This window comes from Mustelus asterias, chromosome 5 (genome assembly GCF_964213995.1).
Source record: "Mustelus asterias chromosome 5, sMusAst1.hap1.1, whole genome shotgun sequence".
NCBI lineage: Eukaryota > Metazoa > Chordata > Chondrichthyes > Carcharhiniformes > Triakidae > Mustelus > Mustelus asterias.
The window spans coordinates 76,477,408-76,492,348 of record NC_135805.1 but is presented as its reverse complement, the minus strand read 5'-3'; the positions used below and the strand labels follow the sequence as shown (position 1 = coordinate 76,492,348).

Below are 14,941 nucleotides of genomic sequence, written 5' to 3'. Positions count from 1 at the left end.
AATTAAATATCAAGGGACAATTGATTCTCTCTTGTTGGAGATGATCATTGCCAGGTACTTGTGTGGTATGAATGTTACTTGCTACTTGTCAGCCCAAGCCTGATACTGTCTAGGTATTGCTGCATTGGGACACAGACTGCTGCAATTTGCGGAGTCTTGAATGATGCTGAACATTATGCAATCATCAGTGAACTTCCCCATTTCTAACCTTATGATGGAAGAAAGGTCATTGATGAACCATTGAAGATGGTTAGGCCTTCTTTAAATAATCACTTTAAATAACACTGGTGGAGCGTCATTTCAGCTGCTGAACTCATGCTCAGCTGTGCAAGGTTAAAAATAGGGTGTTACGTGGACCATTAAGATCAAAAATGGCATCACTGGCATCAAATCAGCATCACTAGCTGCCTACTCTGTTTAATTCCAATCCATACCAAAATGAACTCGAGCACACCACGCCATTTTGGTACTGAAATGGCACTGTAGTACTGAAAATACATGTGCTACACAACCAAATTTTGTGGCATTGTAGCCCAGTTAATTTCACTTATAAGTAATGAAATCCAGCAAGGTGTTCAAACCATTCAATGAATGTAGATTTACACATAATTTCAGCCTATTTTTCACTTTGAATAGCTGGACTAACTATATTTTCTTCATTGGCACAACAGGAGAGTTAAGTAGTGAATGTTCACAGAAATGCAGCCTACAAATGACATTGGAGGAGCAAGAGCATGCTTTTTTCAGTGGGACGAGGCTGGTTACTGAAATGTTAACTGAAACAAGAATTGAACATCTGAAACCAGCTCCCAGTGGATGTGAGTGCACAATATTAATTTGTAGCAATTAAGCAATCTCATGCTCATGTATTCCTTCTTGAGTTTTTGTAGTGTCCTTTTGTATCAAAATGCATGATGAAATGATGGAATAATTGAATCCAAGACAGCTCTGATGTAAATTAAAACAGAAGCAAAATACTGGAGCAATAAAATGCTGGAAATTTGGATTAAAAACAGAAAATGTTGGAAACACACTGGAGGTCAAAGAATAGCCAGGCTTGGGCGGGCAAGTGGCAAGTAACATTCACGCCACGCAAGTGCCAGGCAATGACTATCTCTAACAAGAGAGAATTGAACCATCATCCCCTTGACATTCAATGGCATTTCCATCAGTGATTCCCCCACCATTAACATCCTGGGGGTCGCCATTGCCCAGAAGTTGAACTGGACCAGCCATATAAATACTGTGGCTACAAGAGCACATCAGAGGCTTGGAATCCTGCGGAGTAACTTGCCTCCTGACTCCCCAAAGCCTGTCTTCCATCTAAAAGGCACAAGGCAGGAGTGTGATGGAATGTTGTTCATGTGATCAAAAACCTGGATGAGTACAGGTCCAACAACACTCAAGAAACTTGACACTATCCAGGACAAAACAGCCGCTTGATTGGCACCCCATCCACAAACATTCACTCCCTCAAACATTGACAGTGGCAGCAGTATTTATCATCTGCAAGTTGCACTGCAAGAACTCACCAAGGCAGTACCTTCTAAACACATGTCTGCTACCATCTAGAAGAGCAAGGGCAGGAGACACAAGTGAACATCACCACCTGGAAGCTCCCCTCCAAGCCACTCATCATTCTGACCTGGAAATATATCACCATTTTTTCATTGTCACTGGGTCAAAAACCTGGATTTTCTTCCTAACAGCACTGTGGGTGTACCTTCACCACATGGACTGCAGCGGTTCAAGAAGGCAACTCATCATCATCTTTTCAAGGGAAATTAGGGATATGCAATGAATGCTAGTCTAGCCAGCAATGCCCAAATCCCATGAAAGAATAAAAAGGAATTGCTTTTTTGCATTGATGCTGTCTGATCTGCTGAGTGTTTTCTGGTTGTTCTGTTTTTTTAAATTTCTGGTTTAAATTAATGCTTTAAGGCCTTTCCAATCTCAAACAAGTTGGCAATTCCTTGCTGGAATAGCTGTAACATCAAATGTAACCTGTATACCTGAAAAAGAATTATGATGCTATTTAATCCAGTATGTAAGGATTTGACAAAGCTAGTCTGGAGATTTGGTTCAATATCAAGTCTAATAGTGTGAGCTGCAGTTACAATAAAATTATGAACTAGACATCAGAGGAATGTTTCTTTTGCCCAATGACAGAATTTACTTATACATATCACATAATCTCTGCATATCATAGTGTTGTAACATCTTTCATATTGTGTTACTAATGAATCTGACTCCTTGACTCAGACAATTAAATGATAAGTTAAGTCTAACATGTACAGGGTTGCACATTCTTTATCTTCAGTCCTCCTCCGCCACTGGGCATGTCCATGATTATTTATGTAGCTTATGATGCGCATATGTGAAGCTGATCTGAGGTTATATTAAAACCATTCCATCAACTGTACACAGCTAAAGTAATCTGGCCACTGCAACTGAGACAAGAATATACATGATATATTCATATCATACTAGGAGGTTTCATCAGGCAAAGTAGAGATCATTTTACTTTAGGACAAATCTTACAATGTTCTACTGCAGGCAGGGGTGAATCAGAATATTTCACCCCAATCTTAGAGTGGGATTTTCTGACCCCAACACCAGGGGCATTATCTTCATCTTTTCCCATCCCACCCATGATGATGCCTGCCAGTATTGGGGCCGAAAAATCCCACTCTTACTCTTCTGAATTGCTGCCCACCATGTTTTACGATGTGCAATTTTTGATGCCAATAGGTCTATTGCAGGTATTCATGCAGCTTGTTGAAATTGAATATGTAAATGAGGTTTAAGATTTTGAGTGAGGCGCGGCCTCAGTGCTTACAACAATTACATGAAACGGGCACAACCTGTTTTGGAGAAATTAAAATTAGTCATTTGGTGGTACAGAATTTGAATATTGCTGTAAAAAGACATTTCATCCAAATCCTGAGAAATGAACCAGCGAATCACTTATTTTCTTCTTTCTGTCTGCAAAGAACAGAGCCCTGTGTATTAATATATGTAGCTTCCAGTACATGCAAATATGACACATTGTGAGACCAACTGACAATCTTAAATTGGTTGTCAGTGTAATTATTAGCACACTGGGGATTATTTAGTAAGTGCTGTCAAATCACAGATTTACATCTACTGTTGGACACTATGTTTTGGGTTTTGCAAACACGAGCTGATTGGGTATGGTAATATTTGTAATTGTAATACGAAACCTCCTATCTTGACCACCACGAGCACCGGAAGGGACATGTTGTTTGATACAATCCGTCAATCTTGGCAACGTACAGCCTGTATGCCTAGTATCACAGTGGCATTGAAATTCATAAAGCACATTATTCATTTGTGTATTGGCAGAATGTCCTTTTGGCTTGACAGTAGCATCCTGTTAATGGTGAATACCACTAGTGTTGCTACTGCAATAACAAAATAAGGTGGTAGATTTTAGCCAATATTGATTTTCTTTTTAATTTTTGGCTGGTGAGCATTTATTTACTCTAAATTAGACATCGTGCATAATTTTTCTCTGTACTTATGCCATGCTATTAAAGCCTTGAGTTTATTTGCCAACATGTTTCTTCATTATTTGCAAGTGTTGCTAAACAAAAAAAACAAACTGTGGTGAACAAAGTTGGGAAGATGCAACATCCCTGGACTGTTCACACAAAGCCACATGCATGAAAAGAGAATCAATTGTGACAGGACAATGGCCAGAATTCTCCAACCTCGCCTGCAGCCGGGATTCTCCAGTCCCAGTGAACAGAGGTGATATGGCTGAGAGCCAAATTCTCTAGTCTCGCTGGGAGCGATAGCGAGGAATGCGAGACCGGAGAATTCCGGCCAACATCCCAAGGAATAAGCAACCACCGGAGTTACTGAGCTTGCCAACTGGAATCATGTCGAAAAGCACAGTGGTTACATTCTCCTGATGCAGTGCTGGGTGATGGCGGAGGGTAGTGGTGAAATGCTTAACACAAACTTTTTTAAGCCTAAATGGGCAATTCCTCCATTTATACTAGCCCAACACCTGTCCTTGTTCCTGTTTTCTCCCATCATTAAAGGCTGGCAAAGTTGGAAAGAAAATCATATTTAAACAAGTGCCCAAATTCACCAAGCAGCATCCCTCTATCAGGGCATCTTACCTTCATCAGGCATTCTCGCACTGCTTTGCATGTTTTCTTCTGCGAGCGATGATTTGCAAGAGAATAATGAAGTATATTATGGAAAGTACTTTTGTCTTATGCTGCATAAGATTGTGTCATGAGAAGTTCTTGTGGTTCAGTAGGTAGTTCCTACATCTGAGCTAGAAGCTTTAGGTTCATGTCCCACGACTTGGCCTTGAAAGGAGCATTTATGATGCAGTTCAAACAAGTTGATAATCAGTCTGCCAACATTTCCCCACGATTCCCCGAAGGGAAGAAAAGTGTGTGTGAAGATGCAAAGCAAACAATTCTGTCATGCAGCTTTTGCTGAATCAAACAACACCGTAAATGGAACAATTTTGAAAAGAGTGCAGGAATAGAGAGAGCTGTATAGAAATCTTTCAAGGTGCCAGGATAAGTTGAGAAGGCCGTTCAAAAAATAAACTGTTTCTTACCTTATATGTAAGTAAAGAGAACAAAATAAATGAAGTTATGATAAACCATTATAACTAACTGGTTCGACTTCAGTTAGAGTATCATGTTCGTTTCTGAACACCAAACCTTAGGAAGGCTGATGTGGAGATGCCGGCATTGGACTGGGGTGGGCAGTCTCACAACACCAGGTTAAAGTCCAACAGGTTTATTTGGTAGCACGAGCTTTCGCAGCATTGCCCCTTCATCAGGCACTCACCTGATGAAGGGGCAGTGCTCCGAAAGCTCATGCTATCAAATAAACCTGTTGGACTTTAACCTGGTGTTGTGAGACTACTTACTGTTCTTAGGAAGGATGTCATGGCATCGGAGAGGATGAAGAGATTTACCAGATTTGTACCACGGAAGAGGGACTTGATTTATATTGATAAATTAGAGAAAGCAAGATTAAAACAGAGGAGGTTAAGGGAGAATTCAAAATTGAGAGAGATTTTAATTGAGTATTCAGAGAAAACTATTCCCACTGGCAGGAGAGTCAGTAACCAAAGCACATAGATTTAAGCTAACAGACAAAAAAGGGGCAGATGAGATGATTGTTTTATTTCACACAGTAAATTATGATAATTTGCATGTAGGAAACAGATTTAACAGTGACTTATGAAAGGGGACTTTTACTTGAAAATGAAAAAGATGGCAAGGCCATTTAGATGTAGCTCATGCTTTATATGAATGTTACTGTCGACCTGGAACACCGCATCGACCAGTCAGCTATTCTCATCTTTCGTCTGGGATTTTAAATCTTACTGTGCAGCACTTTCCGCAGCAACATCTCAAACCATTCACTATTTAATAAGAAAATGATTGTCGGCTCCCTGTCATTGACATGGCCAACTTTGTTGCTCTCCTTAGCCTCCAGAAAAACAATGACAGGCAATGTCAAGCAGCAGCAGCCCAAGATCTTGTGAAGGGTTTTTCATACACAATGCACCTATTAAAATAAAGAGGGTTTGCATCACCAAATTTGGTGAGGCCAGTCCTCCCAATTGTGTGCAACCTGCACCAAATCCAGTCCAACATTGAGTTTTTCAGTATGGCAAAAGCAAGGTTTATATCTGACCCACGCTACAGCAGTTGTCGAAGGCATGATGCTCAAACTAGGCGCAAACTATAACAATATTCCATTCTGCGGCATGGATACCCTCAACTTAATGAACACAAATTTGCCAAAATTATATACATTTTTCAAAAGCTACACTGTGCAAAGTAAACACTATTACTTGCAGCAACAGTTTTAGTCTCCCACACAGCATGATGACATGTATTTGTCACATCACGTATTTGTAAATTGTCACTGCCACAGATGGTTAGACATGCCCCAGTTGAATGAAAATTAACAAATAATTTCATCAATAATGAAATAGGTAATTAGAGGCTGACATTCCATCACTAATTATATATTTAGTTCTCATTTTAGAAGTGTTTTGCTAAATTGTGCAGAGCTGTGGCTTGCATAGCAAGTACCGATACATATAAAATATTTAATTTTCAGTAGAAAATTGAGCAGCGAATCATTTCTTTCTGCTGATTAGTTATTCCAAAAAGCTCAGTTTGATCGAGGACGATGCAGTCTGCTTGATGGGCACTCCATCCACCATGTTAAACTTTTGCTCCCTGCATCAGTGGCCACGCCATGGCTGCATGTACATCTACAAGATGCGCTGCAGCATTTCGCCAAGGTTTCTTCAGCAGCAACTCCCAAGTCAAAAAGCTCTAATATGACAAGGGCAGCAGGTGCATTGAGACATCTTTACGTCCAAGTTCCTTCCAAGACACACAGCATCCTGACTTGGAAATATATCACCGTTCCTTTGTTGGGTCAAAGTCCTGGAGCTCCCTTACATCACGGTAGTTGCATCGACACCACATGGGTTGCAGCAGTTCAAGAAGATGGCTCACCCCCACCCTTTTCAAGGATAATTGGGAATGGGCAACAAATGTAACAAGGGCCATCTACTTGCATCTTTGTAAAACTACCTGCTTCATCAGCCTATCTCCTGCTAAAATCATCATCATTTCTTTTAGTTCTGCAAACCCATGCAATCCTCTGCCTTCATCTTCTCCTTTAAGACCTTCCTTAAAACCCACTTCTTTAGGCTTTCAGTCACCTCTAAAATCGCTTCCTTTGGCTAAGCGTATGTTTTTTCCTTTGACCTGTGCGAAATGTCTCAGGGTGTTTTCTTTATTAACAGTACTATATAACTGAAGTTGCTGAGTTTATGCTGTTATTGAACAAGATACTGTGATGACAAGTCCGGAAGAAAAAATAGAAAAACGGAGATGAGAGTGTCTCAAAACTGGAAACATGGGGACTGAAGGCGTGACAGGTTTCAGATCTTGCTAGATTTCGGGGCAGGAAATTCAGGTCATGGGTAGTTCGGGTCAAGCCAAAGTCAGGTGGGTTGAAGGGTTTCTTGGAGCATCGGACTATATCAACGTGAAATTGGGAAAGGAGATAACTATCCACAAGTCCCACTGGCCTAAACATTAGACTCACACTTGCAAAACCCAAAACAAAATGTCTACTATTCACAGTGATTCTGCGATTGGACAGCTCTTACTGTACCATCCTGAGTGTCTAATGGCTACATGAACAAACAGTTTAGTATGAACAGTTGAGCTCATAATGTGGCTCATTTATGCTTGTTTGAAACGATATAAGTTCATATGTACGATCTGTTCTTTGCAAACAAAAGGAAGATGTTCAAATCTTTTTTGGATTACCCAAGACTTTGGGGAGCCTATATGACTTAGAAATACATCACCATTCCTTCACCGTCAATGGGTCAAGATCCTGGAACTTCCTCCCTAACAGCAGTTTGGATGTATCTACACCACATGGACTGCAAGAAAATCAAGGAGACAACTGAGCACCACCTCCTCAAGGGCAACTAGGGATGGGCAATAAAAATATCCTTGCCAGAGACACCCAAATCCCATGAACAAAGAAAAGAAGAAAAGGCCTGGAAGGAAATGGGATTTACCAGAAAGATATTTGGACCCCAAAGGTTAAGTCACAAGGAGAGCTTGTATTCCTGAAGTTTAGAACATTAAGGGATGATCTGACCAAAGCCGAGAAGATATTAAGGGAAACTGATAGAAAAGACAGAAAGCTACTATTTCTGCTGGTTGAGGAATCTGGGACTTGGGGGCATGATCTACAAATTAGAGCCAGACATTTCAACAGTGAAATTGGTATACACTTTTGCACATAAAAGGCTGAATTTAATTTCCACACAGGGTCTTGGCAGCAGAGACAGAAATGGCCGCCAACAGAAAGGTTATATGTGAATGATTACCACAATCACTTGGTTACCGGTCAATTAACATCATGGCAGTGTGAAGCCCATCTAATCCGGGGTGGGCAGAAGGACATCGATCTCGGCGACCCCTGACAGCAATGCAGGAGCTGGCATTACCTTTAAAGGGCTGCCAGACCTACACCATGTGCTAAGTTCCCATGGCAAAGATCCATCTGGCTGCATGGAAGACCTCTCAATCCTTCAGGGTGCACTGGAAGCCCCTAAAAACTTTTGCCTCGACTGAGAACCTAAGGGACACACCAGGGGGCTGCTGCGAGTATGCCTGGGGGCAAACACCATGGTTTAGCAATGCCTCTTTGCAGGTTCCCCTCCAAACTGCAAAGAAAAGGCAGGAGCTCCTTTTCCCAAGGAACAGCGCAAAGAGACCCTGCCACCTGACCAAGAAAAGCTGGACAGAGATAGCAGAGGAGGTCAACAGTGCTGCAAGGGGACCAATGACCTCCTGCACTCTGGCCAGATAAGTCCTATTTATTGCTCAGCTTGTTGAGGCTTGCAATTGGCAATGCAGGATGGTTTGCTACATGGGGAGGGATTGTCCAGGGATCCCCTGACATTGCAGTGCATTGGCACCAGCTGTCGGATAATGCATTAATGCATCTGGATATCTATTTTGGCAGCCCATTCCACATCTCATTGACATATAGAGGAGGCCTATGGAGGCCCCTATTATGGACCAATAGGATGCCAGCAGCCATTGCCACTCCCTTTGGCTTTCATACCATGAAATCTCTTGTTATTTATTTTTTCCTATCATAGACCTTCACTCACTTACTTTAAATAACTTAAACATCCTTCATTTCAAGGAAAGTATAAGATACCAGAATCAGAATGCAAAACCATTTTGTAAATCCAATGTCCTTTCTCATTTTGGAACAGGGTGAGGATGGATAGAGTCTGGTCTCAAATTGGGTTTATCCATAACTATCAAATAACAGACCAAAATATGATTCAGCTATGAATAGACCCTGATATATTTCAATTAGCTAATCACACTTCACACAAGCCATGTTTAATAATCATGGAAAACTCAATTATGCTTAAGCATCTTTCCATATTTGCTTCTTTTGTTTTTATCTTTATTGCACTCATGCCTTTATGTTCCCATTTGTAGCATAATTTCTGTGTTGCTTCTAAAATAATGTAAACGGCAAACCATTGCTTCCCCACTGAGCAGCGTGAGTAGTCTGACAGAAATAGCCCTCTGCTACAGTGACATATAATGACAGGTGCCTCTTTCAACTGTAAAACTTGCAGACATTCCCAATATAACAGGCTTTCCTTGACATGACCATCAAATATCAAAGCTCACCCTTTAAATGAATCATCACCTAATATGGTGTGAACTTTCCAATTCTGCAATCACTTGTGCTGCGTTCTGCATTTCTGGGAAACTAAATCTAATGTTCAGAAATACTAGAAATTCAATAAAGCATTAGCAGTTATGGATTCACCTTTTTAATTTCACTAAGATCAAAAAGCCAGTGAACTGAAAACACTGACATTTCAAATCAATAATTTTCAACAGGTGCAGAAAACCCCGAATTGTTTCTTTGGTGAAACACTTCATGCATCACCCTGTGTTAACACTGTTTTATAAAAGCCTAAGCCTACCTTTAAAATGATCTGAGTGGAATGGAGATTACATTTTCTGAACAGGTCAGACTGAAGCATTCAAAAAGTTAATCTTGAGCAATCCTATTTGCGAGTACTTTGAAAGTTCAATGATCTATGCAGTAACAATGCACTGTTCTCAATCACTCTGAAAATATGAAGGTTGGCTTTTGACTTTTAGTTTGATCACTTTCAGATAAAATGCATATTTGTGCACGAGATACCAACTGGAATACTTTAAAAATGACTTTTTTTTCAGTTTGCATGAGACAGCCTGTTTGCCATTATATATCAAATTGTTTTGAAAACCATGTGCTATTACAATAACTAAATAATTATACTATTACAAAACATGAGATAAGCAAAGTACAGAGAATGTGGAATATTGTTTATTAAATACACACTATAAAAAAGTGGAGATATAAACAAATATCATTGTGAACAAAGTGAAAGATTGCTTCTGGTCCACGCACAAGTTAAGTCACAAACAAGTTTTCTGCACCAAACTTTACTTTGAACTTTTTTCCTCCAAGGAGTCTTTTAAAAGCCCCCTCCCCCCCCCCTCCCCCCCAGTACTTGAGGGATTAAAATTAAAAGGACAAAAATTTCTTACCTGTCACACCGAGATCCTGCATACCCAGGAAGGCACCGGTCACATATTATCTCTCCCCTCGAATCCAGGTGACAGGTTGGACTAAAACTACGTTGTTCATGTTGTTCAGACACAGACACAAAAAGAGACAAAAACAAAAGAAACTGTATTAGCTGCATAGCCAAGTGCTCTTTACTGAAATCATCACTGTGGAACAGACATGAACTGCTTTTCTTTTCCGGCACCAAAGATAGAACAGGGATCTCATTCCAGCTAACCGTTCCTGAAATGACTATTGGATATTTCGGCCGACGCTGTGTATAGTAAAAGGGTGGCACCATCTCAATGGCATTTCAGCCTCAAATTCCCTGTCGCATATCACTCTGTACTATAAAAAAAAGGAATGTACAGCTGCTTGCCTGTGTCTAAGATCTTGGAAACACTTTGTATCTGACTGTAATCACAGAATTGTAATTTAATAACTACTAAGATGAACAATTTTTGATTTTCGTAGAATCCTTCAGGTGCAGATGAAGGCCATTCGGCCCATCAAGCACCCAATCTCACCCAGGCTCTATCCCGTAACCCCACATATTTACCCTGCTAATCCCCTGACACAATGGGGCAATATAGCATGGCTAATCAACCTAAAAGATATTTTCCAGTCCTGCCGGTGATGGGTTTCGTGGCAGGCGGGAGTAGAAATATCAGAGAGAGGCCAGAATTCTGCCGGGGGCGGGGACGGTGTCAATTCGGAATTTACCCCCTTACCAGTTTCATGATGGCCGAATGGCAGGTCATGTTTCCTGCTGATCTATGGCAGGAACCCCATTAACATGCATTGCCATCTCATCAGTGCTCATTAAAAAAGCCACTCACCAGTATCACGGTCCCCCTCTCAATTAAGCACCACACCAGCAAACCATTCGATCAGTCTAAATTGCATTTAGTTATAAATGGCATGCAGCTGCCCACCCTCAGGTTGCATGTGACTCTGAGGTGAGTGTAACAATCAAAGCCTCCCGGCAACAGCGCTGCTCTGTTTTTTCACCAATGCCAACGTGATGGGTTGACATTGTGAACAGTTGGTCTGCTCATGTTGGGTGTCTCCTTAGTCAGGGAGGACAGCACTCAGGGTGTGCTTCAGGTCTCAAGCAGGGTCGCTCTCTGAAACAAAGACTCGCATTTCCACTGGGGATGGGGGAAGGTCATGATGTGGAGATGCCGGCATTGGACTGGGGTAAACAGAGTAAGAGTTTTAACAACACCAGGTTAAAGTGGACTTTAACCTGGTGTTGTTAAAACTCTTACGATGGGGGGAGGGACAGATGACAGAGACATGAGGGACAATACATATGATGGGGTTGGACAATGATGAGGACGACTGCAGGCAGAGGGGAGACTGAGGATAGGGAAGCTGGAGTCTGATGTGGAAGACTAGAATGCAGGCACAGAGTGGGTGGATGGAAAACAAATTGTATGAATGGGATAGTAGGGGGCGGGGTTGTGTCAGCATGACAAACAAGGGACAGGTTGCAGAGACATTCATGGGGGCGTTGGCAGGGGGGAGAATGGGATAAGGGAGAATGTTGTGTTCAGTAATGAAGGAATGTGAGAGCTCATTGAAAAACAGTCAGACTCTGGGCTAAGAGGTTGGAGTGAGAGACTAAAGACAGTCCTGGGGCTTTGTAGGCCATGCTGCAGGCTATGCTTGATACGCACATTGTAATCCCATTGCAGGGAGTGACAAGGCTCGTGTCTTCAACTGGGATCAGGCACAGCTTGGTGATCAGGGCATTTTCCTTGTCTAACACTCTGGAGCAATGGGGTTGTCTACCTCAGTACTCGGCTGCAGAAGGTCATGGTTAGGGGAGGCATCTACAGCCTGTAAATGGGGAAAAGTAACAAAGGTGGTGGGAGAGGGGAGGTTTGCGAAGCACTCCTGTGCATTGGGGTTCTCTTTTGTATGTAACCATGCACACAGCTTCAAAATGGGGAGGGATGAGGTCTGCATACAGCATGGGGACATCAACAGTGATGCATTCTGGGGGGATTGTCGTCGGTCCAGGCTTGTTGGGCCAAATGGCCTCTTTCTGCACTTAGGGATTCTATGATTCTGCAGGAGAGTCTAACGTCCCATGGACTGGGAGGACATGTCCTGCCAGTGCCACTGAAGATTAGCTCGTGCTCAAATATCTTCCCTGCAGATGGTTCCAGGGCTGTGCAAGGGGTCTATGCAGCATCTCACACCCTTCAACACCTAAATGTATCAAGGAGGTGACAGACGCCCTTTACTGTATGGCTCATCATTATGTGAAGGTACATTTGATGAAGGTAGCCAGACTGTTAGCTTTCTGGGGTTTGCAGCTGTCTCAGGCTTGCCTACAGTACTGGGTGAAATCAATTGCACACATGTGGCACTGAGTGCTCCATGGCAGCACTTCATGATATTCATTAATAGGAAAGGGTTCCATTCATGAACATTTAGCTGGTGTGAAATCATCAGAAGCACATCATGCATGGTTGTGCCAGGTATCCTGGAGTTCCCATGATCGTGAGTCACTCCCAGGTGCCTCATACATTCAACCTTCATCAGTGATTACAGGGCTGGCCGGTTGGGGATAAGGGGTATCCTCTCAAACGATGGGTAACTACACCTGCGCATCATCCTCAGAGTGCCTCAGAACAGAAATACAATGCAGCATGTAGCTCGACAAGACCCATCATTAAGCAAACCATTGGCATCCCTAAGATGTGCTTCTGAGACTTGAATCATAGCACCCCTACAGTACAGGAGGCGGCTATTTGGCCCATCAAGTCTGCTCCAACTCTCCAACAGGCCATCTTACCCTGACAAGTTCTTGCATGTCAGAGACATGACATCAGACAGAATATAGACGGACTCCTCCATTCTTCACTCAGGTCTCTTGACTGCACAACTATGTCCAATATTCTGTCAAAACTATGAATGAATATCCCCCTGTAGAAGGATCAAAGGACTCAAAACATTAGCTGTTTCTCTCTACACAGATGCTGCCAGACCTGCTGAGTTTATCCACCATTTTCTGTATTTAAGATTTCCAGCACTGCAGCATTTTGCTTTTAATTAAATGATTATCCTGTGAAGTGCAGCATGGGGCACTTGGTGGCACATTGGTTAGTACTGTTGCCTCACAGAACCAGGGACCCAGGTTTGATTCCAGCCTTGGGTCACTGTGAGGAGTTTGCACATTCTCCGTGTCTGCGTGGGTTTCCTCCAGGTGCGCCGGTTTCCTCCCACAGTCCAAAGACGTGCAGGTTAGGTGGAGTAGCCATACTAAATTGCCCCTTACTGTCCCAAGCTGTATAGGTTAGGGGAATTAGCAGGGTAAATATGTGGGATTACGGGGATAGGGTTTGGGTAGGATGCTCTGTCGGAGAGTCGGTGCAGACTCAAAGGGCTGAATGGCCTCCTTCTGCACTGTAGAAACTCTATGATTCTCTAAGATGATGCTGGATAAAACTTATTTTTTGCTTGACAAAGTAAAGCAGTAAAGTACATGTTGGAATTGGAACCGTGAGTCATGACTTTGTGAGGCTTTGTTTAATGTTGAATACCAATTGGATTTTTTTTTAAATTAAGACTGTCTGTACTTTCTTAATAAGTGATTCATTGTCTATGTGGCTGTCAGATTGAGAATGTGAATGGCATTATGATGGGGACAGGGAACAATGAATCAGGCTGCAGCAAAGAAAGCATTAAAGCATCCTCTGTGAGTTCTATTCACCATGGAAAAGATTTTTTTTTAAAAACCCCTCAAAAGATAGATGCTATATTTACACAGTAGGGAACAGTGTAATATCCCGGCTATACAGTTTTCCTCATTTTGTATTTTCGATGACTTCACCACAATTAGATTATGTGGTACTTTAGGAAATTATCTTAATGGATAAAGTTTAGTTATGTTCTTCTGGCACTTGATATTGTTATTAGTATTTATTTGCCTGAATCTTTCTATGATAAAGAAGCTTTGCATCAACCTACGATGCTTATCTAGCTTACAAAGACAGTATCCATTATTTCTTCTCAGAAGTGAAAACCCTGAGTTGAATAGAGACAAGGGAGAGAAGGCGAATGCAAAGCAATGAAGGGGAACAAAAGGAAATCCCAAAGAGCAGGAATTCTTCACAGTGGGCATTCCTGGAAAAGGACGGGAAGCGAACTATGACAAAAGCAAAATACTGCAGATGCTGAAAAACTGTGATGAGAATAGAAAATGCTGGGAGTTAACACTTCAGGTCAATGATTTTTCATCAGAATCTCTTTGTATTTCTGGCATTTTCTGTTTTCATCTCAGATTTCCATTATGATTGAGTATTTTGCTTTTGGAAAGAAGATGAAGCTAGTTATTTTGCCAACGACTTTTCATTTCATAACCCAGGTACTGGCAATGATACATAATCTCACTATGCATGCCACCAGGTAGAACAAGGACTATAAGGTGGAAGCTTGTGCTCACTCCATGGCAGGTTTGGTGGCAGAGAGGGCATGGGGTGGGGGGGGGGGGGCATTACCATTGTTGCCAAGCCCCCTTCTCCATGAATCCTGCCCTGTAAATCTTCCCCACCTCTCCTGCAACCCAACCATCAGTCACCTCTGGCCTGGAATCCAGTGACAATCCTAGGCCTCAAGTGGATGCAGTGCCAGCAGCAGCTCGTGCCTACCTGGTGGCTTTCCTATCCAAGAGAACTGCCACTAGATCCCAGGTAAGGCCTTTTTGCCAGCAGGCCAAGTT

At 42.2% G+C, this 14,941-nt stretch overlaps 1 protein-coding gene across 6 annotated transcripts in view; it reads right to left on the bottom strand.

Annotated features, from left to right (window-relative positions):
• Positions 1-14,941, bottom strand: part of lama2 (laminin, alpha 2) — a 359,403-nt gene that overhangs the window by 157,870 nt on the left and 186,592 nt on the right. For all 6 annotated transcript variants that reach the window (XM_078212838.1, XM_078212839.1, XM_078212841.1 and 3 more), the window contains exon 18: positions 10,188-10,274. In XM_078212838.1, the coding sequence (XP_078068964.1) occupies positions 10,188-10,274 (87 nt within the window). The remainder of the gene's footprint in view (positions 1-10,187; positions 10,275-14,941) is intronic.